We start from the raw sequence: 25,886 nt of genomic DNA, 5'->3' as shown, positions 1-25,886 counted from the left end.
ACCAGGCTTAAAAAAATGTATTGGGGTCGATCAATTCAACTAAAAAAGTTTCTTCAAGGCAGTGCCCTAACATGGCCACAGTCTAGTGGTTGAAATCAGTAAAAGATTATATGTACATACACACACACACACATATCATTTAATGAATATAGCTGTTATACACGAGCTATTTCAAGTTTCATGGTTGGATAGTGCAGTAATTAGATGAGCATGTACAGCTTACCATGCATGGTGATGAACTGGTGCTGGATCATGCATTATATGCATGTACAAGCTCATCTGATTACTGCACTATCCAAGATGAAACTTGAAGCAGCTCAGATATAACTCCTGTATTCATTAAATGATACTTATCTCTAACTGGATTGAGCACATTTTTGATGATCCTGCAAATAGTTGAACAGTATACTGTGTGTGTATAGGATTGGCCTGCAAGAGCCTTGTGCTAGTGCCATGTAAAAAAACGCCTGTGCCGGTGCCACGTTAAAAGCGCTTGTGCTGGCACTACATAAACACCCTTGTCAGTATCACATAATAGCACTTGTGCTGGGCACCCTGTAAAAGCACGCATGCCAGTGCTATGTTAAAAAGGACCCAGCACACACTGTAAAGTGGGACGGACATCCAGCCATAGAAACCAGGCCAAATAAGACTGGAACCTGGTACAGCACTCCTCTTGCCAGCTCTGGTCAAACCGTCCAACCCATGCCAACATGGAAAACAGATGTTAAAAGGATGATGATGATGATGATCTGACACACACACAGAACAATAGCCATTACTTGCAGGCAACAAGTCATATATGCTAATTGTGTTAGGTGTCCATATAGTAACAAGCAGGCATAGATACTCTCTTGACCCTCTTGCCCTTTACCCAAATGCAGCAGTGAAGATATGAAAGGTGGGCTGCATGAATCCTTAACTGGTATTCATTTTTAGCTGAATAGACTGAAACAACATGAAAAAAGGTGCCCTGCTTGAAAACATAATGAATCTCCTGCCCCAGTAATTGAATTTACAAATTCATAACCAAGAGTCCAACACCTTAACCACTAGACCAATGTGCGTGTGTGTGTCATCATCATCATCATCATCGTTTAACGTCCGCTTTCCATGCTGGCATGGGTTGGACGGTTCAACTGGGGTCTAGGAAGCCAGGAGGCTGCACCAGGCTCAATCTGGTCGGGCAAAGTTTCTACAGCTAGATGCCCTTCCTAACGCCAACCACTCCGAGAGTGTAGTGGGTGCTTTTTACGTGCCACCGACACAAGAGCCAGTCAACTAGATCTGGCAACGACCACACGTGTCTATAATATATATACATATAGCGAGAGAGAGACAAAGAGAAAGAGAGATGGATGGATGGATAGTCATACATAAAACACCATCACTACTACTACTAGTAGTAGTTGTGTAGCAAACAGTTCACTATGGAAATGAGTTTAACTGACCTTGTTCCATCAGCTTTCCAGCTAACTTTGTATGGTTTCTGCTTGAGGTAGATGAGATTGTTTATGTCCATTGACACTGGTTGGGAGCCAGGAAACCCAGAACTGAAGAAAACAAAACAAAAACAAATTACCAGTAAATACAATCTACACTAATTATTGTTTTAACATGCAGAAGGCGTCCCTGAGTACAGCCAAACAAATCATCAGTAAATACAATACTGTTTTAACATGCAGAAAGTGTCCCTGTGTACAGTCAAACCAACTAAATGTAATTAATGCTAACTTGAGGGCAGGTGTGGTTTTGTTGTTAAGAAATTTGCTTCCCAGTCATGTGACTTGGGTTTCAGTCCCACTGAGCAGCAGTACCTTAGGCAAGTGTCTCTTCTACAATATACCAAAGCCAAGGAAAGCCCTGTGAGTGAATTTGATAAACAGACTCATAGTATTTCACTGTGTGTGTGTGTGTGTGTTTTGATATCATGCTATGGTTGTAAATGAGCATTCCTGTCATATAAGGGGTGTCATTCATCTCCAGTCCTTGGTGGAAAATATTTTCTGGCCATGGAGGAATATTACCTTGCTTGGAAACAAGCAAAGGTTGGGGACAGGAGGGGCACCTGGTTGTTGAAAATCTGCCTCAAACTCCATCTGACCCATGCAAGCATGGTAAAGTGAATATTAAACCTTTAGCCTTTAAACCATCCCCAGCTGGACGGGACGCCAGTCCATTGCAGCGTTACTCATTTTTGCCAGCTGAGTGGACTGAAACAACGTGAAATGAAGTGTTTTGCTCAAGAACACAACGCGTCGCCCAGTCCGAGAATCGAAACCACAATCTTATGATTATGGTGCTGACACAGTAACCACTAAGCCACATGCTTCCACAAATAAATGCGCCCTTTTAAAGCCTAGCCAGGCTCATGGGCCCGGTTTCCCTGTTTCTATGGTGTATGTGTTCCCCAGATGGCTGGGACACCAGTCCATCGCAGTGTTACTCATTTTTGCCAGCTGAGTGGACTGGAGCAATGTGAAATAAAGTGCTTTGCTCAAGAACACAATGCGTCACCCAGTCCAGGAATCGAAACCACAATCTTACGATCATGGTGCTGACACCCTAACCACTAAGCCACGCACCTCCACAAAGGATTAAATGATAATGAAAATTATATTCAAAGAAATAAACAACTAAAAAAAAATGACAACTATAAAGATGAAATAAATTTTAAAAAAAAACCTTCTCAACTTACAACTTCCATCCACACATGTCTTGGCATTTGCGCTGTATGCTGGACAGAAGGGACTGGTCTTCAACAGCATATACTCCTCTTACACCTTCCATGAACTGGGCATTCTGAAAGCAGAAGTTATGTCAATAAGTATGTTTTACAATGTGTATGTCTTATTTTTATACATAACCCCATCACTTGTTCACGGTTCCCTACATTCACTCCCTTCTACACCTCACTACATCATCAGCCCTATTTCATTTCATCAATCATTCTTCCCTCCCACCTTTATTTCCCTATCCAGCTCTTGATCCAATCCGTCTTTCTGTCTCCATGCTCCCCTTCATTTACTTTCTTGGACATGTTGCCATTAAGAACATGCTTAGGCATCTTGCCACCACCGTCTTTTACTCTTTCTGACATCAATCCATCCCTCCTCTGCAATAATAGACCTGTCCCTGTTCTTCCCATCATACATCTATTTCTTTATTACCCACAAGGTACTAAACATAGAGGGGACAAACAAGGACAGACATAGGTATTAAGTCGATTACATCGACCCCAGTGCATAACTGGTACTTAATTTATCGACCCCAAAAGGATGGAAGGCAAAGTCGACCTCGGTGGAATTTGAACTCAGACCGTAGCGGCAGACGAAATATCACTAAGCATTTCGTCCAGTATGCTAATGATTCTGCCAGCTCGCCTCCTTAATACATCATACATCAACCTCTCAACACCTTACAGAAAGTCACCCCTTCTTTTCTTTTCTCCCCCTTGGTCAAGAGATCCCTTAAGTCTTGTAACCTCCCTGGTGCTGGTGCATCAAAGAAAAAAACAAAAAAGGCACCTAATGTCAGTACAGTCTGTAAAGAACAAGAATTCTATGCCTCAACAGCTACAGTATCTGTATTATCTGAATTGCTTGCTTTCCCAGGAGGGCAGTTGTCAAATTTACAAGCCAGATTTTTGGGCTGCAGGCAGAAGCATTACTGAACCTGCTGGCCTTGACTGTAACTGGCTGTTGGATGTGGACAGCATTCATGAGGAACATGGCAAACTCATTGGTCGGAGCCAGCTCAACCCACCTTAAGTGAATGCCACTGCAAGTACAAAGTACAGTAAAGTGGTTGGCATTGGGAAGGGCATTCAGTCATAGAAAACCATGGCAAAACTTAGACATTGGCAAAAGCTGTGGTTCTACAACAAGTTGGATCCTGTTAATCTGTGCAACCCATGGCAGCATGGGATGTGGATGCATAATGATAATGGTGTAGAGCAGTGGTGGTGGTAGTAATATTAGTTGTAGTGGTAGTTGTAGTAGTGGTGGTGATAGTGGTAGTAGTAGTGGTTGTAATCGTAGTTGCAGTAGTAATAGTGGTAGTGGTGGTGATGATGGTAGTAGTAGTGGTGGTGGTCGTAGTTGCAGTAGTAATAATGGTAGTGGTAGTGATGATGGTTAGTAGTAGTCATAGTTGCAATAGTAGTAGTGGTGGCGGTGGTCGTTGTGGTTGCAGTAGTAATAATGGTAGTGGTGGTGATGGTGGTAGTAGTAGTCGTAACTGCAGTAGTAGTAGTAGTGGTCGTAGTTGTAGTAGTAATAATGGTAGTGGTGGTGATGGTGGTAGTAGTAGTCTTAGTTGCAGTAGTAGTAGTAGTAGGTGGTGGTGGTTGTGGTCTTGGTTGTGGTCTTGGTTGCAGTAGTAGTAGTAGTTGTAGTGATAGTGGTGATTGCAGTAGTAGTATAGGTAATAGTGGTGGTGGTGGTGGTGGTAGTAGTAGTAGTAGTCGTGATGGTGGTGGTGGTCATAGCAGCAGCAGTAGTAGTAGTGGTGGTGGTGGTGGTGATAGTAGTAGTTGCAGTAGTAATAGTAGTAGTAGTGCTGATTACCTTTTTGAAGAATTCCTTCTTGTGCCTCCCTGGTGCACTGGTTGGCATTGATGCCTGTGTGCCATGACTGGGGTCACCGTTGGCTTCTTCTATGTCATCATTATCTTTTACTGAGTCATCGAACTCTGAATAAAGATTAAAAAAACAAAAAAAAACACCCTTGAATATTACAAGCTACGACATAAGAAGACAATGGTATTTGGTACCATCTGGATTCTTGTGAATTCTTGTGAATTCTTTATTACTAGTTTTACTCACTGGACAGCGGCCATGCTGGAGCACCAATTTTAACATTTATAGTCGATTGTATCAATTCCCAAAAATTATATCTGTCTGGTCTTCGTATTTTATCAACCTCAAAAGAAGGAAAGATCTGGGCAGGACTTGAATTCAGAAAGGAAAGGAATGTTCCCAAATTCCAAAATACCACAAGGTATTTTTTCCCAATGCTCTACAGATTCAATCAATCCCCTGTCCAGACATCACACTATATGTGTGTATATGTATGTATATATATATATATATATATATATATATATGATTTACCATTAAAAAACGATGAAACAATGCATTGTATAAAGTGGAAAGGGCAAATGTTTTTTTAATTTTCTCCTGATTTACGGAATTACTACTATTTTGCGGTTGAAGCCTTGGCTGTTATTTCAAGTGGGTTGAACGGCCTATTATGGCTGTTCCTTAATTTGCTATATATATATATATATATATATATAAATTAAGATAGGGGTTGTAAATGCAACCCTCCATGGGATAACATATATCCAATATACTGCTAGTGAAGTACCCAACAAAGTTAATACATAAATGTTAAGAATTGCGATGCAATTAATTCATTTACTGTATTATATGGGCAAAGGTAAAATGTTTTACCACAAATTAATAATACAAAATAAGAAAATGGAGAAATACATCTAAATCAATTATCAACTACCAGATAATACCCAATCACATAATTTATTAAACCACTACATATGAACATTAAGGTCAAACATATTAATATAGAACAAAACAGTGTACATGAAGGAGTAATATGGTACAATAAGTACAGTATGTATAAGAGAATATAAAAATATAAATATAAATATAAACTACATCTTACAGCTGTTTCGGCCATGCAGATATGGGTGTGTCATTTTGCTCATATTAGCCATGTGTGATAGGTCAATATGTAGTTATAAATGAGACACTTACAAAAATATCACAAGGCCTCTTCGGAGATTATGAAATACAAACTAAATTAGATATGAATATCAGAGTAGGTACACCCATACAAGTGTGGGTACATACCCATAATATATCATATACACATACATACGAGTGCATATACTCATACTCCTATACATATATATATACATATACATAATAATATAAATCAATATACAAACATATGTTCCATATTCAATGTTACAGTTTTTCAACTTAATATTATGATATTACAATGTAGAAAACATACACATATTAATACTCAAATGCAGAGCTAGTATTAGTGTTATTAATAATAATAATAGAGATATTAGTAGCAATAGTGGTAATGATAATAGTAATGATGTTAATATGAATGACATTTTGTAAATTAATATAATGTACTCTCGACCTTGTTTGTACTTCATAATCTCCGAAGAGGCCTTGTGATATTTTTGTAAGTGTCTCATTTATAACTACATATTGACCTATCACACATGGCTAATATGAGCAAAATGAGACACCCATATCTGCATGGCCGAAACAGCTGTAAGATGTAGTTTATATTTATATTTATACTTTTATATTCTCTTATACATACTGTACTTATTGTACCATATTACTCCTTCATGTACACTGTTTTGTTCTATATTAATATGTTTGACCTTAATGTTCATATGTAGTGGTTTGATAAATTATGTGATTGGGTATTATCTGGTAGTTGATAATTGATTTAGATGCATTTCTCCATTTTCTTATTTTGTAATATATATATATATATATATATATATATATATATATATACTCTTTTACTTGTTTCAGTCATTTGACTGCAGCCATGCTGGAGCAGTGCCTTTTAGTCGAGCAAATCGACCCCGGGACTTATTCTTTGTAAGCCCAGTACTTATTCTATCGGTCTCTTTTGCCAAACCGCTAAGTGACGGGGACGTAAACACACCAGCATCGGTTGTCAAGCAATGCTAGAGGGACAAACACAGATACACAAACACATACACACACACATATATATATACATACATATATACGACAGGCTTCTTTCAGTTTCCGTCTACCAAATCCACTCACAAGGCATTGGTCGGCCTGGGGCGATAGCAGAAGACACTTGCCCAAGATGCCACGCAGTGGGACTGAACCCGGTACCATGTGGTTGGTTAGCAAGCTACTTACCACATATATTTGCAGTAGTATTTATTGATTTAAATATTGTCTTGTACAGAGAAGCATACAGTACAAGATAGGGGAGTCTGTGATTCCTCAATCTGCTTCAAATAGCAGCTAAATCCCCAACAAGTCACATGCTACCATCTTAAAAATAGCAAAGGAAACTGACACAGAAACACTATGTTGAAAACAAAATATGGGATGGTCACAGGTGGAATGGGTATGATCACCAGTCAGATGAACGGGAGCTGCCCTTGGACTAAACAACAGCATACCATATTTGATGATGTATTCTCACATAAGATGCATCCCTATTTTGTACAAAAAAAAATAAATTTTAAGTTTCATTATACACTTATTGAAAGATATTTTAACCCTTTAAGATTTAAACTGTGAAGTGTTGACATTAGGAAGAGCATCCACCCATAGAAAATTTGCCAAAACAGACTAAGGAACTTGGTGCAGCCCCTGGACTTGCCAGTTCCTGTCAGACCATTCAACTCATGCCAACAAGGAAAAAAGGTGTTAAAAGATGATGATGGTGATGATGATGAAACTATGCATTTCAAATATATCTTCTTTTGCATCAACTGTATCATTGTTTATGCTAAAGATTCTTACACAAAAACCATCATCATCATCATCATCATTTAACGTCCGTTTTCCATGCTAGCATGGGTTGGACGGTTCAACTGGGGTCTGGGAAGCCAGAAGGCTGCGCCAGGCCCAGTCTGATCTGGCAGTGTTTCTACAGCTGGATTCCTTTCCTAACGCCAACCACTCCGTGAGTGTAGTGGGTGCTTTTTACGTGCCACCTGCACAGGTGCCAGATGAGGCTGGCAAACAGCCACGATCGGATGGTGCTTTTTATGTGCCACTAGCACAGGGGCCAGACGAGGCTGGCAACGGCCCACAATCGGATGGTGCTTTTTACGTGCCACTGGCGCAGAGGCCAGTCAGTAATACAAATACTAGAAAATTAGAAGTTTGGAATGAAAAGACTAGAAGTGATGGTCTTAGGTGGTATCAAAAGTGGGTTAAAAAATTTGAAGTCATTTCTTTTAAGACTTACCCTGACACCAATCAGGTAGAATAGGAGCAGAGATTATGTCTTCTTTATCTCCATAACGGTGAAATAAATCATTGATATAATGCTGTTTGTATATTCCGGGAGGACGGCACTGAAAGAGAGAAAATGGTTTTTTCGTGTATGGATAGGTTTGAGACAGAGAATATAGAGCTGCTTGAGAAAATGGATAGGTTAATGTATTGGGAGGAAAGAGAAAAAGAGAGAGGTGATGGAAAAGTGGGGAATGAGGGAGAAAGAAACAGGTAGATAGGAGGTAGGTAGACAGATAGACTTGCATACATGAAAGAGGAGGATTGAGAGAAAGGAAGAAAGAGAAACATAAACAAGAAGATAGATAGGTAGACAGGCGGTGAGCTAGCAGATACGTTAGCACGCTGGGCAAAATGCTTAGCGGTATTTCGTCTGCCACTACGTTCTGAGTTCAAATTCCGCCAAGGTCAACTTTGCCTTTCATCCTTTTGGGGTCGATTAAATAAGTACCAGTTACGCACTGGGGTCGATATAATCGACTTAGTCCATTTGTCTGTCCTTGTTTGTCCCCTCTGTGTGTAGCCCCTTGTGGGCAGTAAAGAAATAGATAGGTAGACAGATGGACAGAAGGCATACACAAGAGAGGAGGACTGAGAGAGGGGGGAGAGAGAGAGAGAGAGAGAGAACAAGAGAGATGTAAATTGATAAACAGAATGTGAGGAAGAGACCAAGATTATAGACAGCCAAAGGTAGGTGAAAGATAGAAAAGGAGGAAAAGTGGGAGAGAGAGAGAGAAGGGGAGATGAAGAAGAGAGAAGGAAAGAAGAGGAAGAAAGACAACAGCAGCAGCAGCAGACAAAATGATTATTATAAATACACTTGATGAAGTTAAGATGGATAGAAAGCTAGTTAAAGAGAGAGAGAGAGAGTGAGAGGAGAGACAGAGGGATATTGAAAGCAAGTTACAAGTAAAATAGATTATGTCACTTACTTTAGCAAACTCCTGTATAGCAGCATCAACACTGGAAATACAAAACAAAGGGCCAAGTAGTAGTAGTAGTAGTAGTAGTAGTAGTAGTAATAATAATAATAATAATAATAATAATAATAATAATAATAATAATTGCACTACTAGGCACTGCACACATCCTACGCAGAATACTTTCCATACAATAACCATCAGAGCATCACAACAAACCACAGCACATACCCAAGGCACACAGAGCTGCACTCGGTAGTGAAGTGAAAGCACGCTATAAAAATAAAACTACTGAATAATGATAATAATAATAATAATAATCCTTTCTACTAAAGGCACAAAGCCTGAAATTTTGTGGCTTCATACCCTTAATTGCTTTATCTACTAGGGAGCTGTCTATTGGGATAGCTGGTCCCTCTACTGGGTCAACATTTGGAAGGCTCTCCTCCTCCCATTCATTCTCCACATTCAGCAGTCTTTCATAGTGGCTTCTCCAAGCCGCTTTCTTTTCAGAATCACTAAAAGCAAGTGCACCATCATCCATTCGAACACATTTCTCTCCTGTGACATCACAATTTTCTCTCACACACTGTCTTGCAATCCGAAATACCTCAGTTCTTTGGTTCTCACGTCTCTGGACATTGGCAAACTTCTTCTTTTCCACTTCACTCTTGGCTATGTATACCTGCCACCCAGCCTTCCTTCTGGCTACCTGGTACCGTTCCCTGCTACCACCATCCTTCCAGACTTTCCAGGCCTGTTTCTTTGCCCTAATGGCTTTGTCTACTGTACTATTCCACCACCACGTAACTCTGGGTCTGGAAGGGACTTTGCACCATACACAGACTTGGTCTGTGGCATTCAGCAAGCTGTCCCGTAGGAATTTCCAGCTACCTTCTATGCCCAATGTCTGTAGCTCCTCTTCCCTCTCATCAAATTTCTTGATGAGGATATCCCTAAATCTCTGACTGTGTGAAGGGAGAAAAACATATTGGTCATAAAAAAAAAAAACAAGCACTTACCTCCAGGACTCTTTTTCAACAAGGTAGGCAACAATAAGAAAACCAGTTCTGTTGAAGCCATGTGTACAATGAACACCTAAACAACCAGAAAAATAAAGGAAACAAAATTATCTTTTGTTTGTTTTACATGTTTTGTTTTGTTGTTTTTTTCATGCTAGAATGGTTTCAATCAGTAGTTCTCAACCTGGGTCTATGTAAGACTTTGGTGGGGAGGTGGGGGTTCCACACAAGCAAAGTAGTAAATTGGGTCCACAGCAGTATTTTCAGGGCCCATGAAAAAAATTACTTTGGATGTATTTTTTGCAAGAAACTATTAGGTTTCTTTCTCTAATGCTTTACATAGTTCAACAATACACAAGTTAATGTGTAATAAAATAGTAATTTTGAAAGAAACATATATAAAGCGTTTTTAAACATCAAATGGCTTTGGGGATAGAACAGAATAGAAATGAAAGGGGTCCATAGCAAAAAATGATTGCAAACCACTGGTTTAGAGGAATGTATTATTAAGGTATTGTCTAACAGCCAGATACCTTTATTGCTACTAATTTTTACCTGTTTCTTAACTAAAGGATCTCCTGTTCTACATAGTTTCAAAGACAAAAATGAGGGGAAATGCACAAAAGGTAGGGGAATAAAATGACATCACAACTTTCGTAGAAGTGAGTACAAATGTAAGCATTTCCCCTCATTTGTGCATTGGTGAGTGTATTTTCTAAGAAATATAGCAACAACAGAACTTGTGATGACTTACCAATGACATCTGTGGGGTGAGAGGTAAAATATTTGGAGGCCATTTCAATAAAAACCTTGGTTTGATCTTCGGATGGTGCTTCTCCATGACTAAGTAAATATAAAGGAAAATACACTTACATACATACACACACACACACAAATACTTACACATGCACATATATATATAACTTAAATTTTAATGAGGAAATGTATCAAAATGTTTTAAGATACAGACACTTAACCATAACTCAGAAACTCAATATAGAAATGATGTCAAAAATCTTTTTTACTTAATAGTTAATCAGTTCATATGAAAAATCTGTAGAGTAATACAAAGTTGGCCAAAAGTCACCTGACAGTAAATTAAGACCCATTTAATTCCAAGATTAAAGCAAAAAATTATTTTATATGAGACCTCACTAATGAATAGACAAATGTTGAAAAAAAAAAGGGTGATTTTTAACTCACAGCATTTAATTATTAAACATTCATGATTGGAATAAATAAACAAAATTAATTAAGTATTTATGGAATTATTTTTTTAAATACTGTCGGGTGAGTTTTGGCCAACCCTGTATAATGTTTAAAAAGATTTATTTAAAGTAACTATTGGAGATATGATTTGATAATGGATTTATGATACATTTATATAATCAGTATCCCACATGCCATTGGTAATGTATATGTGTGTGTGTATGCTAAGCAGCTGATGCTAGTGGTGTGCGAAAAGCTCCTTTTGAGCACTGGGCCTCATGAAGGTAATGATGAATGACCATTATGTCATGCTTGAGAAGAAGACCCATCAAGCCAAGTAAAATTGCAGTTGTGACAGATTCTAGTGTCATGCAAATGGCACTCATGCTCGTTGCATGTAAAAGCACCCATTATACTCTTGGAGTGGTTGGCATTAGGAAGGGCATCCAGATGTAGAAACCATGCCAAATCAGACTGGCATCTGGTGCAGCCTTCCAGTGTGCCAACCCGATCAAACCATCCAATCCATGGACAACGGACATTAAATGATGATGGTGATGATGATGTATATATAAAGTCTGCTAAAAAAAAAAATGTATACACACTTCAGGAAAGGAAAAAATCTGCATAAATAATTAACTTGCATAAGTACCTGTATAAATATAAATACCTCTTTTGATGTTTCATTAAATTGTGATAACACTGAATTAAAATATTTGTACAGATTTTTTCCTTTCCTGAAGTGAGTATACATTTTTTTGGCAGACTCTGAATATATATACATACACACATATATATATATAACCCATGCTAGCATGGAAAGCGGATGCTAAACGATGATGATGATGATATATATATATATACTCTTTTACTTGTTTCAGTCATTTGACTGCGGTCATGCTGGAGCACCGCCTTTAGTCGAACAAATCGACCCCGGGACTTATTCTTTGTAAGCCCAGTACTTATTCTATCGGTCTCTTTTGCCGAACCGCTAAGTTAATGCTAGGGGGACAAACACAGACACACAAACACACACATACATATATATATACATATATATGACAGGCTTCTTTCAGTTTCCGTCTACCAAATCCACTCACAAGGCTTTGGTCGGCCCGGGGCTATAGTAGAAGACACTTACCCAAGATGCCACGCAGTGGGACATATATAAACAGTTGAAACTTATACTGAAATATCACTTAAAACTACTGAGTAGAGTACCATGTTAATTTTTACCAGGAAAAGTTTGACTGTGACTTTGAAGTTTCAGTTTACTAACCATCATCCAACTATATTACACACACACACAATTTCTGTGCCTAACCTGCAACAAAATGCAACCAATTCACAATAAAAATGTACCTAATACACTTTCAGTTATACATACATGTTGGTATAGGTTGTTCAGAATAACACCATCTCAGACAATTTCAGTTTCCTCTGTGAGGATTTAACTTCCTGACATGTGACAACACACACACAAACACAAACTCTTTAAGTTTATTGTGGTTTCTGATCCACATCATTCATTTATTCTTTTACCAATTTCAGACATTTGTCTGCAGCCATTCTGGGGCACCACCTTGGAGTGTTTTAGTTGACCACATCAACTCCAGTTTATGTTACAGTCTAGTACTTGCTCCATAAGTTCCACTTGTGTGTGTGTGTCTGTCTGGAGGGAAGAAGGACCTCTAAGCTCCGAAGACTAACACATTGTGAGATAGAGACACAAAAGTCAAACATGGACACAAAGACATACATACACACACACACACTAACATACATTCACACACACAATGGGCTTTTACACAGCTTCCTGCAACCAAATTCACTCATAAGGCATTGGTGGTGCCAAGGGCTATAAGTAGAAGACCTTGGCCCAAGGTACTGTGCAATGAAACTGAACTCAAAAACCAAGCTTGTGCTTTCTTGATCACACAGTCGAGTTTCACAGTGGGGTAGGAGGAACAACACAAAGTGGGTACTGATGTATGTAGGGGTGGAATCGAGTAGGAATGAAGAAAAAATTGCAAAGTCTGATAATGAAGGGGCAAAGAAAAAAAAAGTGTTGGTCATAAGAAAGACCAGGAAAACAAGACAGATAAGTTTATTACCCGCGGCATTTTAATTTTAAATATTTACAATCTTCCTTCTCAATTGAAGAGCTTTCATAGAATCGGTCCGTGTTAGTCAAATCAATCCACATTCCTATTTTCATCTGTGTCGGAAAGAGAGTAAAAATGGAATGAAAATAAGACAAATAATGGGTTATTTCTTCACAGACATTGACTATTCAATAGAAAACACGTGCATACACACACACACACACACACATGAATATGTGTGTCTGTGTGTGCACATGTGTGTTTGTGTAAAAGTGTGTACATATATTGTGAGTTTGTGTATTTGTGTCTGTATATATGTCCGTGTGCATGCGTTTTATATGTGTACATGTGCATGCGAGTGTGAAAATGTATGTGTGTACATATATGCACGTGTGTGTGTATGTGTGACTTAGAAACATGGTATTTCTCAAGCTAAATTATTTAACTGGTTAAAGCACTAAGCAGAGTCTGTTCTTCCAATGAATTTGGTACAGATTCAATTCTCAGTGGAAGTGTGCCACTGCTCAGAGCGTAGAATGAAGGCATCCAAAATGACATCACAACAGTCTATGGTTTGGTCACGAATTTCTGCTGCTCAACAGTGAAGATTCAATTGTTCAATCGACTGAATCAACATGTAAGTGGCAGGGTATTCCATGGACACACAGATTCTGCCTGAGAATGATTTTAACTCTTTTGATATCAACCCACCTGAGATTATCTATGATCTGATTCTATGATACAAACTTCCTGCTTTAAAGTGATCAAAATCAAACCTTCCAACAAAATTTTATGTTAATTTATGCTTCACACACCAGTTTCATAATGAAAAGGAGTCTACCCTGCCACACAGGCCCTACATGGCTTGGCAGAGGGGTACAGTTTTTTATACGCTTACACAGCAGTAATTAAATTGATTACATTAACCCCAGTGTTTAACTGGTATTGACTCCCAAAACGACAAAAGGACCTCAGTAGAATTTGAACTCAGAATATAAGGATGGATGAAATACTGCTGAGCATTTCAGCTGGCGTGCTAACGATTCTGCCAGCTCGCAGCCTTAATTACAAAGTTATTTTATTAATTTCTTCATTATTTTCAAAATTACAAGAAACAAAGGCAGTGTGTGTCAACAGAAATATAGTTACAAAAGGGTTAACCCTTTTGATACCAACCTGGCTTTGAGTACAAATGTCTTGTTTTCGTAAGTTTTGAATTAAAATCTTCCACCAAACCTTAGTCACAATTTATGTTCCTAACACTAGCTTAATGATAACTAAGTTATTTTACTAAATTCTTTGTTATATTTAAAATTAAATGAATGAAACACAGAGCATCTCAAAATAAATATGGTAACGAAAGAGTTAAACTGATGTAAATTAAAACTTTCCATCAACATTCCACGTTAATTTTAAGTTCCAAACACCAGTTTAAAAGTGACAAAATCCTCATTTTCATTTAACATCTGTTCTCCATGTTGACATGGGTTGGGTGGTTTGACAGGAGCCAGTCACCTGGGCAGCTCTCCAGCTGACCAGCTCCTGTCAAACCATCCAACCTATGCCAGTATAGAGAACAGATGTATGATGATGATTTTAGTAAATTCATTGTGTTCAAAATTCATTGAAACGAAGGCAGTGTATATGGTAAGAAAAGGTAAAAAGTACATACGGCAATGGTTATAAAAACATGAAAACTATTGATAAAAGACCGAAAATCTTACATTGTAATGCTTGAGAGAACCAAATAGGAGACCAACATCAAACTTGAACTCATCAGCAACGAGACCATTGTATCTTGAGTCCAGTGGAGTTTTGAAAGGTAAAAATTTTCCTGGAAAGATATAAAAGCAATTTTGATTACTGAATGCATGTCTGCGTGTTTATGTGTGTGAATGAGTGTGCACATGTATATGTGTGTGGATGTGTGTGTGTGTGTGTGCATGCAGGTGTGTGGATTGGTGTGCATGTATGTGTATATGCATGAGAAGGAACATCTGAATGTGTGTATGTGTGTGTGTGTGTGCCAAAAACTCAGCTTAAAGGAACCAAATCTCAAAATCATCATCGTTTAACGTCCGCTTTCCATTGGGTGTGTGGATGTGTGTGTGTGTGTGTGCATGGATTGGTGTGCATGTATGTGTATATGCATGAGAAGGAGCATCCGAATGTGTGTGTGTGTGTGTGTGTGACAAAAATTCAGCTTAAATAAACCAAATCTCAAAATCATCATCGTTTAACGTCCGCTTTCCATGCTAGCATGGGTTGCACTCAAATCGCAATATCTCATGTACAGAATCTGTGATGAACTGGTGTCCCACTCAGGTGGAGCATTGTGATCTTGATCATTTATATACCATAGAAATCAGGTAACTGGCCCTATGAGTACGAGGACTTGAAACAGCATATACAGAATTGGATAAGTTTTATACATACACACACACACATATATAAATATACTAGCAGTATTGCCCGGCTTTGCAAAATGGTCACATTTAATTCAAAGCGTTAAAAATGTTATGAAAACAATTGGTAAGTCTTCACAAAGTCCAAACGATTAATACGAAAAAAACCTCCAGGCTAAATCCCGAAAATTCATTTCTTTGCCGAATTTCTACAATGTTTACGGCGATTTGTTTTTATATCTTGATTTTTTATTTTTCATGCAATTTACGCATGCTTGCACGCGTGGTGAACACAGTTCACGTCAAACAGCTGACTGAGTAAAGTTCACTATTCAATGCATGGGATAAGGCCTAAACAAACACATTATTGATTTTTGCACTTGCGAGATGAATTTCAGAACAGAAATAGCGCAGTTCAATTTTCATTCGCCTAAACTTTAAGTGACCCATTTTTGGTGGTTCTATGATTTGTTGGCTAGGAGGAGATGTGCTGGGAAGTTAAACACACAGACACACACAAGTTGAGTTTTATATATATAGATATACATATATGTGTACAGAGACCTTTGGGACTATGATGTGCCTGAGAAGAAGACCCATTAAGCCAAGCAAAATCATAGTCGTGGCAGATACCAGTGTCACACAAATTGGCGCCCATGCCAGTGGCACATTAACGCACCCCAGTGTCACTCAAATGGCACGTGTATGTGTTTTCCATTTGGGAATTTGCTGATTGACTTAAACTTTGTTTCTAAGTTTACCTCTTCAATTATATATATATATATATATACACACACAACAGTGTAGATCAAACATACATACTTATATTTTTTTATCAAACAGGGTAAGTGATAGAAAGAATAAAATACCTTGTTGTATTTAATTACATTCCTTTAATTCTGGGGTTCAAATCCTGCTGAATCCAACTTACCTTTCAAGCTTTTAATAAAATAGTACTACGTTCAGTGCAATCGACTACATCTTAGAAAGACAGTGCCCCAGTATGGCCACAGGCTAATGATTGTTACCAATAAAAGAATAAAAGAATAAAACATACCAACAATAGGTTTTCCTCTCCGTGGGCAACGGAGCCATCTTGGAGGTAACTTGATTTCCTGGTTGGTCATTTTGGTGGTGTTTTGGAATGGAGTAGTTCTTATATTGAATTACATGCTAGAGGGAGAGAGAGAGAGAAAAAGAGAATGTGAGACAGAGGAATGATTATTATCTATGACTACAAATGAAGAAAATGTCAGTGGGGAGGGTTGGCAAGGATGGAGTTAGGAAATCAAAAATGGATCGCATCAGCTAGGACAGTAGTGTGAAGTTATGTGAATATATTGTGCACTTGGTAGAATCAGTAAAGCAGGCTAGCATCAGCAGTAGCACCACTGGCATCATCATCATCATCATTACTACCACCAAAATAAACCCCACTCCCTCTGCACACCATTATCACTGCTACAACCATTACCACCATCCACTTTTCCATGCCTGTATGGGTCAGGCGGAATTTGTTGGTAGATGCAGATTTTCTATGGGCAGATGCCCTTCCTGTTGCCAACCCTCGCCTGGTTCCAAGTAAGGTAATGATTTCTTCATAGAAAATTGCAAATGAACATCACTTGTCTGTTGATGATGATATTCATCCACAGCCATTACATAATGTGAAGAGAGACACATGACAAGCTTCTTTCAGTTTCTGTCTACCAAGTCCAATCTTAAGGCTTTGGTTGGCCAGGGAATGATCATAGGAGACACTTGCCCAAGGTGCTGCACTGCAGGACTGAACCTGAGATCACATGGTTAGGTACTCAGGCATCATACAATCTGCCTTTCACTCTGAGAGTGAGCCTCCTTTTTACTCCTTTTACTGAATTTTGCCCAACCCGTTCTTATTCTAGCAACTACACTTTCACAGCGTCCTCCTCCACTGCTAACTTGGTTGCCTAAGGAATGAAAGCTATCTACTACTTCTAAAGATCCCACCCCACCAGGCATTTGAGGGAATTTATTTCCTGTAGAGTCTTAGTGTTTATTGTACCTGCACATCTGCCACATTGTAAGAGAACTTTCACTGCTAACCTTCCTGTGCTACCACTTCACCTCTTATTTCTTTATTGCCCACAAGGGGCTAAACATAAAGGGAAAAAAACAAGGACAGACAAAGGGATTAAGTCGATTACATTGACACCAGTGTGTAACTGGTACTTAATTTATCGATCCCGAAAGGATGAAAGGCAAAGTCAACCTCGGCGGAATTTGAGCTCAGAACGCAATGGCAGACGAAATACCGCTAAGCATTTCACCCGGCGTGCTAACGTTTCTGCCAGCTCGCTGCCCATAGAGGTGCTACCACTGAACCTCTTACATGTTCATAGCTTGCACTAAGTACACTAAACTGCCTACATCTTTTCTTCATACTGAGCAGGCCCGTCTCCCTGAAAGGATTGGTGATTTGTCTGCTTGCCTACTTGGAGTTTGGTCTTTGCTAAATTAACTCTAAGTCTCTTAGATTCCAGACCTTGCTTCCACACCTGAAATCTCTTCTTTAATTCTTGCAGAGATTCAGTCATAAGGGAGCTCCCAAGGGCAACCAATCTTAAATTCCTGTTATGGCCTGGAGGACTAAAAGAAACAAGAGTGGAGTGGGAGTTCTAAGGACTAATCCTTGGTGAATTCCTACCTGTACACTAAATATATAGATATACACATTGCAGGCTTTCAAGATCTGTGTACATAGCTTGTATGGCTCTCACCAACCACTCATCTATCCCTAGCTTCTGCACTAACCACTAAATTAGTGAGTGGGAGAACTTTGTCAAAGGCTTTCTCCACGCCAACAAAAACCAAATACAGGGGTTTATTAAGCTAAATGCTTCTCCTGCAGTTGCCTTACAGGGAATATAGTACCAGTAGTGCTTCTCCTAGGTGCAAAACCAAACTGCATCTCATCTAGGCCCTCTCTGTAACTATCATGATTTGGCATATACACACACATAAATATAGGATAACAAGGATAAGACTCCTTCCCAAGTCACGATCGGTTGGTGCTTTTTACGTGTTACCAACATGGACGCCAGTCAGGCGGTGCTGGCATCAGCCACGTTCAGAAGATATCTTAACTACAATTTCCATTTGATTTTTATTTTGATAGAAATAGATTATTAGATGATAGGATATACAGAATAAATTAATGTCTCATTGATTAGGTTGTAAGACTGATTAAAAAAAAAAAAAACATATAACATTGAAAATATAAGACTTGTTGTAGTTAGAATACACAGTCACAAATCAAATCATTTGTCAAATAAATACAAAATATTTACATACATACACACAGAAACATGGAGGACTGTCTACATGTATTATCATCAGTCTTTAAGATTTGGAAGAATCAATAAAGAAAGGCAGTAAATGCCTGGAAAAATCAACATTTAATGTGTTTTCCATGCTGGCATGGGTTAGACAACTTGTCAGAAACTAGCAAGGTTACACTAGGTTCCATAGTCTGGTTTAGCTTGGTTTCTACAACTGGACACCTTTTCTAATGCCAACCACTTTACAGAATGTACTCAATTCTTTTTTTATGTGGCACCAGCACCAGAGCTTTTTATGTAGCATCAGTACAAGAGCTTTTTCTGTGTCACGAGCATCAGAGCTTTTTATGTGACACCAACACCAAAGGTTTTTGTGTGACACCAGCATCAGAGCTTTTTGTGACACCAGCACCAGAGCTTTTTGTGTGACACCTGCATCAGAGCTATTTGTGACACCAGCACCAGAGCTTTTTGTGTGACACCTGCATCAGAGCTTTTTGTGACACCAGCACCAGAGCTTTTTGTGTGACACCAGCACCAGGTTTTTTTTACATGGCACCACTACAATAGCTTTTTACATGGTACCAGCACCAGTGCTTTCTATGTGGTACTATCACCAGAGCTTTTTACATGACACCAGTACCAGTGTTTTTTACGTGAGACCAGCACCTTTTTACATGGCACCACTACCAGTGCTATTCATGTGGCACCAGCACCAGAACATTTTATGTGGAACCAGCACCAGTGCTTTTTACATGACACTAATGTTTTTTATGAGGTACCAGCACCCACATAACTGAACATCAAATAATATTGACTTAATGGATTCACTGGTCCTTTATCAACCTTATAGGGTTGAAAGGGGATTTGAAACAAGAATGTAAAGGTATGTGAATAAATGCTGCAAGGTATTTTGTCCATCTCTTTCCAAATTCTGCCAATCCATTGCCCCTATACTAGCTACACTGTGTCCCGGCATGTTTTAAGAGGTGATTAAGGGTTGGCAACAGGAAGCATATCAGGCTGTAAAACACAACCTCACAAAAAAACTATTGGACCCCCATGCTACTCACATGGAAATGCAGATGTAGGGGCAGGGGGAATGCCAAACAGTCTATAGCTTTAAAGGTATCATGAAAAGCCTTGTTAGAGGCCTAGCTTCTGAGTTCTTTTACAGGGCTTACAAAAACTGAAGGACCACTGCAATAAGTGAATGAATCTAAAAGGGGAATATGTTGAATAAAATCATTCTTTTACCCAAAGCCAGGAACTTTTTAGTACCCCCTTGTATATGTATATATGTATATATATATATATATATATATATATATATATATATATATATATATATATATGTAAATCATCATTTAAACATCCACCGTGCTTATCCTCCAAATCACACCTTATCATCTTAAAAACAAAACAAAAAAAAAAAGGGAAAGTTATAATTTATGCCCCACTATGCTAGAGCTTAGAGCTTACCCCAAAGTTTCCAAAGGGTTTAAGTGACTGAGCAGAAAACTCACCCTTGAAGGAAACAATAGCCCATTACAGAGTTAAACCCCAACAGTCATTGGTGGTGGTGGTGATGATGATGGTGAGGGCTGACGTGATGTGAAATATAATGCCTTGCTCGAGGATGCAAAGTCTTTCACTTGGTCCAAAAGCTGAACCCATGAACTACCAATTAATAGTCTACGGCCCTAACTACTCAGTTATGTACCTTTGCTTTGATGTAATCCTAGATACAAATAACTAAACAGGATAGTTACCAGTGGAACACTCCTTTCATTGCTGATTGGCTCAAATAGCGTTGTGTATACAAAACAAATAGCAACGGTTGTGTGTTTATGTATGTATATATATATATATATATATATATATATATACTGCAGAAAATAATTCACTGCAGTGTTTGCTAAATTTTAATTTTCTTGAGAACATTTCTTAGTGGTCAGACCATAGCGGATCTACTTCTAGCATAAGGGTTGTCCACATAGTGGTCATCCCTCTCATATGTATGTATGTGTATAATTATGTGTATGTGTGTGTGTATATATACACACACACACACACATATATATATGTGTGTGTGTATATATACACACACACATACATATATATATACATACACACACACACATTTATGCAAAGAGTTTGTCAACATTACAATTTATACTTCACACTATCTTGGCAAATTATTTCCGTTTGTGAATCCCTTTCTTACCATTATATCATCATCCAGAAATGTATGAGGTGAGTGAGACAAGATTCTACTTTTTCTACAGTGATTTAAACCTTTTGATCCCAACCTGCCTGTGACCAACCTTGAATTTTCACTGTTTTAATGTAATCTAAATTCTATCAAAACATTCTATCAACATCCCTATCAAAATTTCATGGTAATTTAAGTTCCGTTCACTAACTAAATAATCCTTTCTACTATAGGCATAAGGCCTGAAATTTTGGAAGAAGGGGCTAGTCAATTACATCAACCCCAGTACATGACTGGTACTTGTTTGGTCTAGCCCTGAAAGGATAAATGGCAAAGTCAAACTCGACGGAATTTGAACTCAGAATGCAGATAAAAGGATGAAATGTTGCTAAGCATTTTTCCCAGTGTGATTTTGCCAGCTTGCAGCCATATTCACTAACATAATAACGACAAAGTCAGTTTACTAAATTCATAATTATTTTCAAATTTAAATTCAAATAAACACAGGGTATTAACACAGAAATATAGAAACAAAAGGGTTAACTATTTTGATGCTGAGCCACCTGAGACTGCTCCTGTTTCTATGACACAAATGCCTTGTTTTAAAGTGAGCTGTATTAAAACCTTCTGCCAAAATTCCACGTTAAGTTAGATTCCAAACAGCTTAATAATAATAATGACATAGTTATTTTACTAACTTCTTCATTATTTTACTTGTTTCAGTTATTTGACTGTAGCCGCCCAAACAAAAGCAGTGTATTTCAACAAAAATATAATAATTACTGCATTTATTTTGAGATGCTCCGTGTTTCTTTCAATTACTTTAAATATAACAAAGAATTTTTATAAAATAACTTTGTTATCATTCAGCTAGTGTAAGGAACATAAATTGTGACTAAGGTTTGGTGGAAGATTTTAATTCAAAATTTATGAAAACAAGACATCTGTACTCAGAGCCAGAGCCGGTTTCAGCTGGGTTGGTAACGAAAGGGTTAAAGTTTTTTTTTTATACATCCACCCACCATCAGACAGAGAAACAACATCATTCTGAGAAAGTTAACGAAAATAGTTTGGTAGACGGAAACTGAAAGAAGCTCATCGTATATATGTGTATGTGTTTGTCCCCCCCCCCCAACATCGCTCGACAACTGATGCTGGTGCGTTTACGTGCCTGTAACTTAGCGGTTCGGCAAAAGAGACCGATAGAATAAGTACTAGGCTAACAAAGAATAAATCCTGTGGTCGATTTGTTTGACTAAAGGCGGTGCTCCAGCAGGGCAGCGGTCAAATGAATGAAACAAGTAAAAGAATAAAGGACAATAATTTTAGGAGATAAGTTGACTTCAGCAGAATTTGATCCCAGAATATAAAGTACAAATAATAATAATAATAATAATAATGGTTTCAAATTTTGGCACAAGGTTAGCAATTTTGGGGGAGGGGGGGTAAGTCGATTACATCAACCCCCAGGGTTTGACTCATTTTATTGACCCCAAAAAGCTGAAAAGCAAAATTGATTTAGGCAGAATTTGAACTCGGAATGTAAAGAGATATAGAGGAAATACCACTAAGTACTTTGTCTGAAGTACTCTCATGATTCTGCCAGCTCGTTCAAATAATAATAATAATATGAATGGCTTTTAACGGCACTGAACCACAGTTCTACTAGATCAGGAAGAGGTTCCATGCTAAACAACAGACACAGCTTTATTGAGAGGATGTGAAACTACTTGACACGGCGTTCCAGGAAAAGAGTTTCACACAGTTTTTTCATATAAAGATAAGCATGTGTGTGTGTGTGTGTGTGTGTGCATGTGAGAGAGATATATTTTAAAGTAGAATGTGGAAATAAGATGGCTAAAAGTACTTAAAGTCACCCTCCCTCCTTCCCATGTGGTTGGAGTTCCAATTACAGCAGGGTTTTTGACCATCTCTATGTCACTATATCATGTCTATTCAGTTACCATATACAAACATACACACAATCTCCCACATTAAAATGGGTTGTCTATCTTCTCTATTACAAGACACACACACACACATGTCTTGTTATAGAGGAGATACACAGCCTACATAATGTAGATTAGCCATGCTTGACCCGTTATCATACTTTAGCCTTCAACACCTGGCATAAAGACCCCCTGCCCATCTCTCAAATGTACTCCCATTCAGTTGAAGGGATTCCTTTCTTTACCTTGCATATTACTTGGTGACTTCACCAGTGCTGGTGCCATATAAGAACATGATGCACTCTGTGAAATGGCTGATATTTAGAAGAGCAACCATCAGTAGATATCATGCCAAAGTTGACATTAGGGCCTGATACGGCCCAGCGGATCATAGGATCCTGACAAACCATCCAACCCTTGCCAGCATAGAAAACAAACATTAAATGATAATGGTGATGATTGTAGGAGAGGACCATTAGAAACAGCATTTAAAGTTAGGTACTCAATAATATATCACATAAGAGTATAACCGGCACTCGATCGGTTATGGCGACGAGGGTTCCAATTGATCTGATCAACGGAACAGTCTGCTCACGAAATTAATGTGCAAGTGGCTGAGCACTCCACAGACACATGTACCCTTAATGCAGTTCTCAGAGAGCCGGTGGCACATAAAAAGCACCATTCGAGCGTGATTGTTACCTGTGTCGCCTTACTGTCACTTGTGCTGGGTGCACGTCAAAAAACATTCGAGCAAGGTTGTTGCCAGTTACAGCCTGACTGGCCCTCGTGCCAGTGGCACGTAAAAGCACCCACTACACTGTCGGAGTGGTTGGTGTTAGGAAGGGCATCCAAATGTAGAAACTCTGCCAGATCAGACTGGAGCCTGGTGCAGCGATCTGGTTCGCCAGACCTCAGTCAAATCGGCCAACCCATGCTAGCATGGGAAGCGGACGTTAAACGACGATGATGATGATGATTCAGCATAACACAGAATGTGACATGGCTGACCCTTTGAATTACAGGTACAATTTATTTTTGTCAGACAAGTGGACTGGAGCAAGAACACAACACGCCATAGGAACTGAACTCACAACCTTACAGTTGTGAGCCAATTACACTAACCACTAAGCCACAGACCATCACTATATAATTCACTTTGTAAGGGTACATTAATATACTTAATAATGTAATGTTGAATGACCTATACAGGGTCACAGGTACAGAAGCTTCCTTGGGGGAATTCATTTAAGAGGAAGGGATTAGAAGAAACATTTTTAGTATGTAACTAGCACTATGACCTGGCAACGCTGGGTCATAGTGCTAGTGCATATACAGCTGTGTGCGTGCGCACATACACGCGAGTACTGTCCAAATCTCTGACCAATTACATACAGCTAGCTGGCATTCAATTGGCATATCAAGTTTCAGGCATTTTGATTGGGTTTTGGATAGAAAATTCACAAAAAAGTCACTTCTATTGATTTTTTAATGGCTTTGCAGGGTGACTGGGGAAATGTGCACAATCATCCTTGGATGGTTTTGAATGACCATAGAAAGTGCGAGCCCTCTAACTGAAAAATTGTGGATTTGTATAAAGGACACACACACAAACAGACATTTTGCCGTTTATATATATAGAGATATATATAATAAATTTGCAAAGAATGCAAGGGTACAAGTCTTGCAAGGATAAGATAAGGATAAAGATCCTTCCAGAGTCACATACACTCAGAGGACTGATTTCTTGCATTCCACGGTGTGTATATTTCTCCCACTGGATGGGATGCAAGTTCATCGCAGGATTACTCACTTTTGCTAGCTGAGTGGACTGGAGTGATGTGAAATGAAGTGTTTTGCTCAAGAAAACAACGCAATGTCCACTCCAGGAACCAAAAGCACAACCTTAGGATTATGAATCCAACATACTAACCACTAAGCTATGTGCCACCTTGTAAGAGAAACCAATAATTAAATAAAATTGAAACTTTGAAATCACTGGCAAAATTTAGCTTTTAAAATGAATAAGTGCACTATTAGAAACTACTGAGTGATCCATCAGTTATTTATATATAACTTCATACAGAAATATTATATGTGTGCATGTGTGTGTGTGGGAAGAAACTTGGTTTCCAACCACATGGATTTGGGTTCAGTCCCACTGCATGACACTTTGGAGTAACCAGACCCTTGTCTAAGGACTTGATAAATGGAAACTCAATGAAACTCGCCGTATGTACATTATATATATATATATATATAACATGCATACATATATATATATAACATACATACACACATATATTTATGTTGTTTGTATGTATGTATATGTTTTTGTGTCTATGTTGCTCCCCGCCCGGTTGGTGTGTTTACGTCCTCTTAACTTAGCGATTCGGCAAAAGACTTTTAAAAAATAAGTACAAGGGAAGAACCATTCAACTAAAATTCTTCAAGGTGGTACTCCAGCATGGCCGCAGTCTAATGACTGAAACATATACAAGATAAAAAGTGTGTGTGTGTACTTGCTATATTCGTAAACATGCAGATTTAAAAAAAAATTAAAACAAATACAAAGTCAATCTCCTAAGGCACAATCAATTATTTAAAAAAAAAATTTTTTTAAGATTTTTTTTTTCAAATTCTGAATCTTTGGACGTTCAAAATACAAATAG

At 38.4% G+C, this 25,886-nt stretch overlaps 1 protein-coding gene across 1 annotated transcript in view; it reads right to left on the bottom strand.

The window, feature by feature from the left end:
* LOC115223445 (mRNA-capping enzyme) overlaps nucleotides 1–25,886 on the bottom strand; it is a 42,975-nt gene that overhangs the window by 11,289 nt on the left and 5,800 nt on the right. The window contains exons 2-11 of the mRNA XM_029794001.2: nucleotides 16,788–16,903; nucleotides 15,050–15,159; nucleotides 13,335–13,438; nucleotides 10,766–10,854; nucleotides 10,012–10,087; nucleotides 9,002–9,032; nucleotides 8,023–8,131; nucleotides 4,569–4,693; nucleotides 2,699–2,802; nucleotides 1,452–1,553 (exon numbers count right to left, since the gene is read on the bottom strand). Of these exons, the coding sequence (XP_029649861.1) occupies nucleotides 1,452–1,553; nucleotides 2,699–2,802; nucleotides 4,569–4,693; nucleotides 8,023–8,131; nucleotides 9,002–9,032; nucleotides 10,012–10,087; nucleotides 10,766–10,854; nucleotides 13,335–13,438; nucleotides 15,050–15,159; nucleotides 16,788–16,857 (920 nt within the window). The 5' untranslated portion in view covers nucleotides 16,858–16,903. The remainder of the gene's footprint in view (nucleotides 1–1,451; nucleotides 1,554–2,698; nucleotides 2,803–4,568; nucleotides 4,694–8,022; nucleotides 8,132–9,001; nucleotides 9,033–10,011; nucleotides 10,088–10,765; nucleotides 10,855–13,334; nucleotides 13,439–15,049; nucleotides 15,160–16,787; nucleotides 16,904–25,886) is intronic.

The sequence above is a fragment of the Octopus sinensis genome, linkage group LG23 (assembly GCF_006345805.1).
Source record: "Octopus sinensis linkage group LG23, ASM634580v1, whole genome shotgun sequence".
NCBI lineage: Eukaryota > Metazoa > Mollusca > Cephalopoda > Octopoda > Octopodidae > Octopus > Octopus sinensis.
The sequence above is the reverse complement of the archived record's forward strand: the minus strand, read 5'-3'. Positions and strand labels throughout refer to the sequence as shown.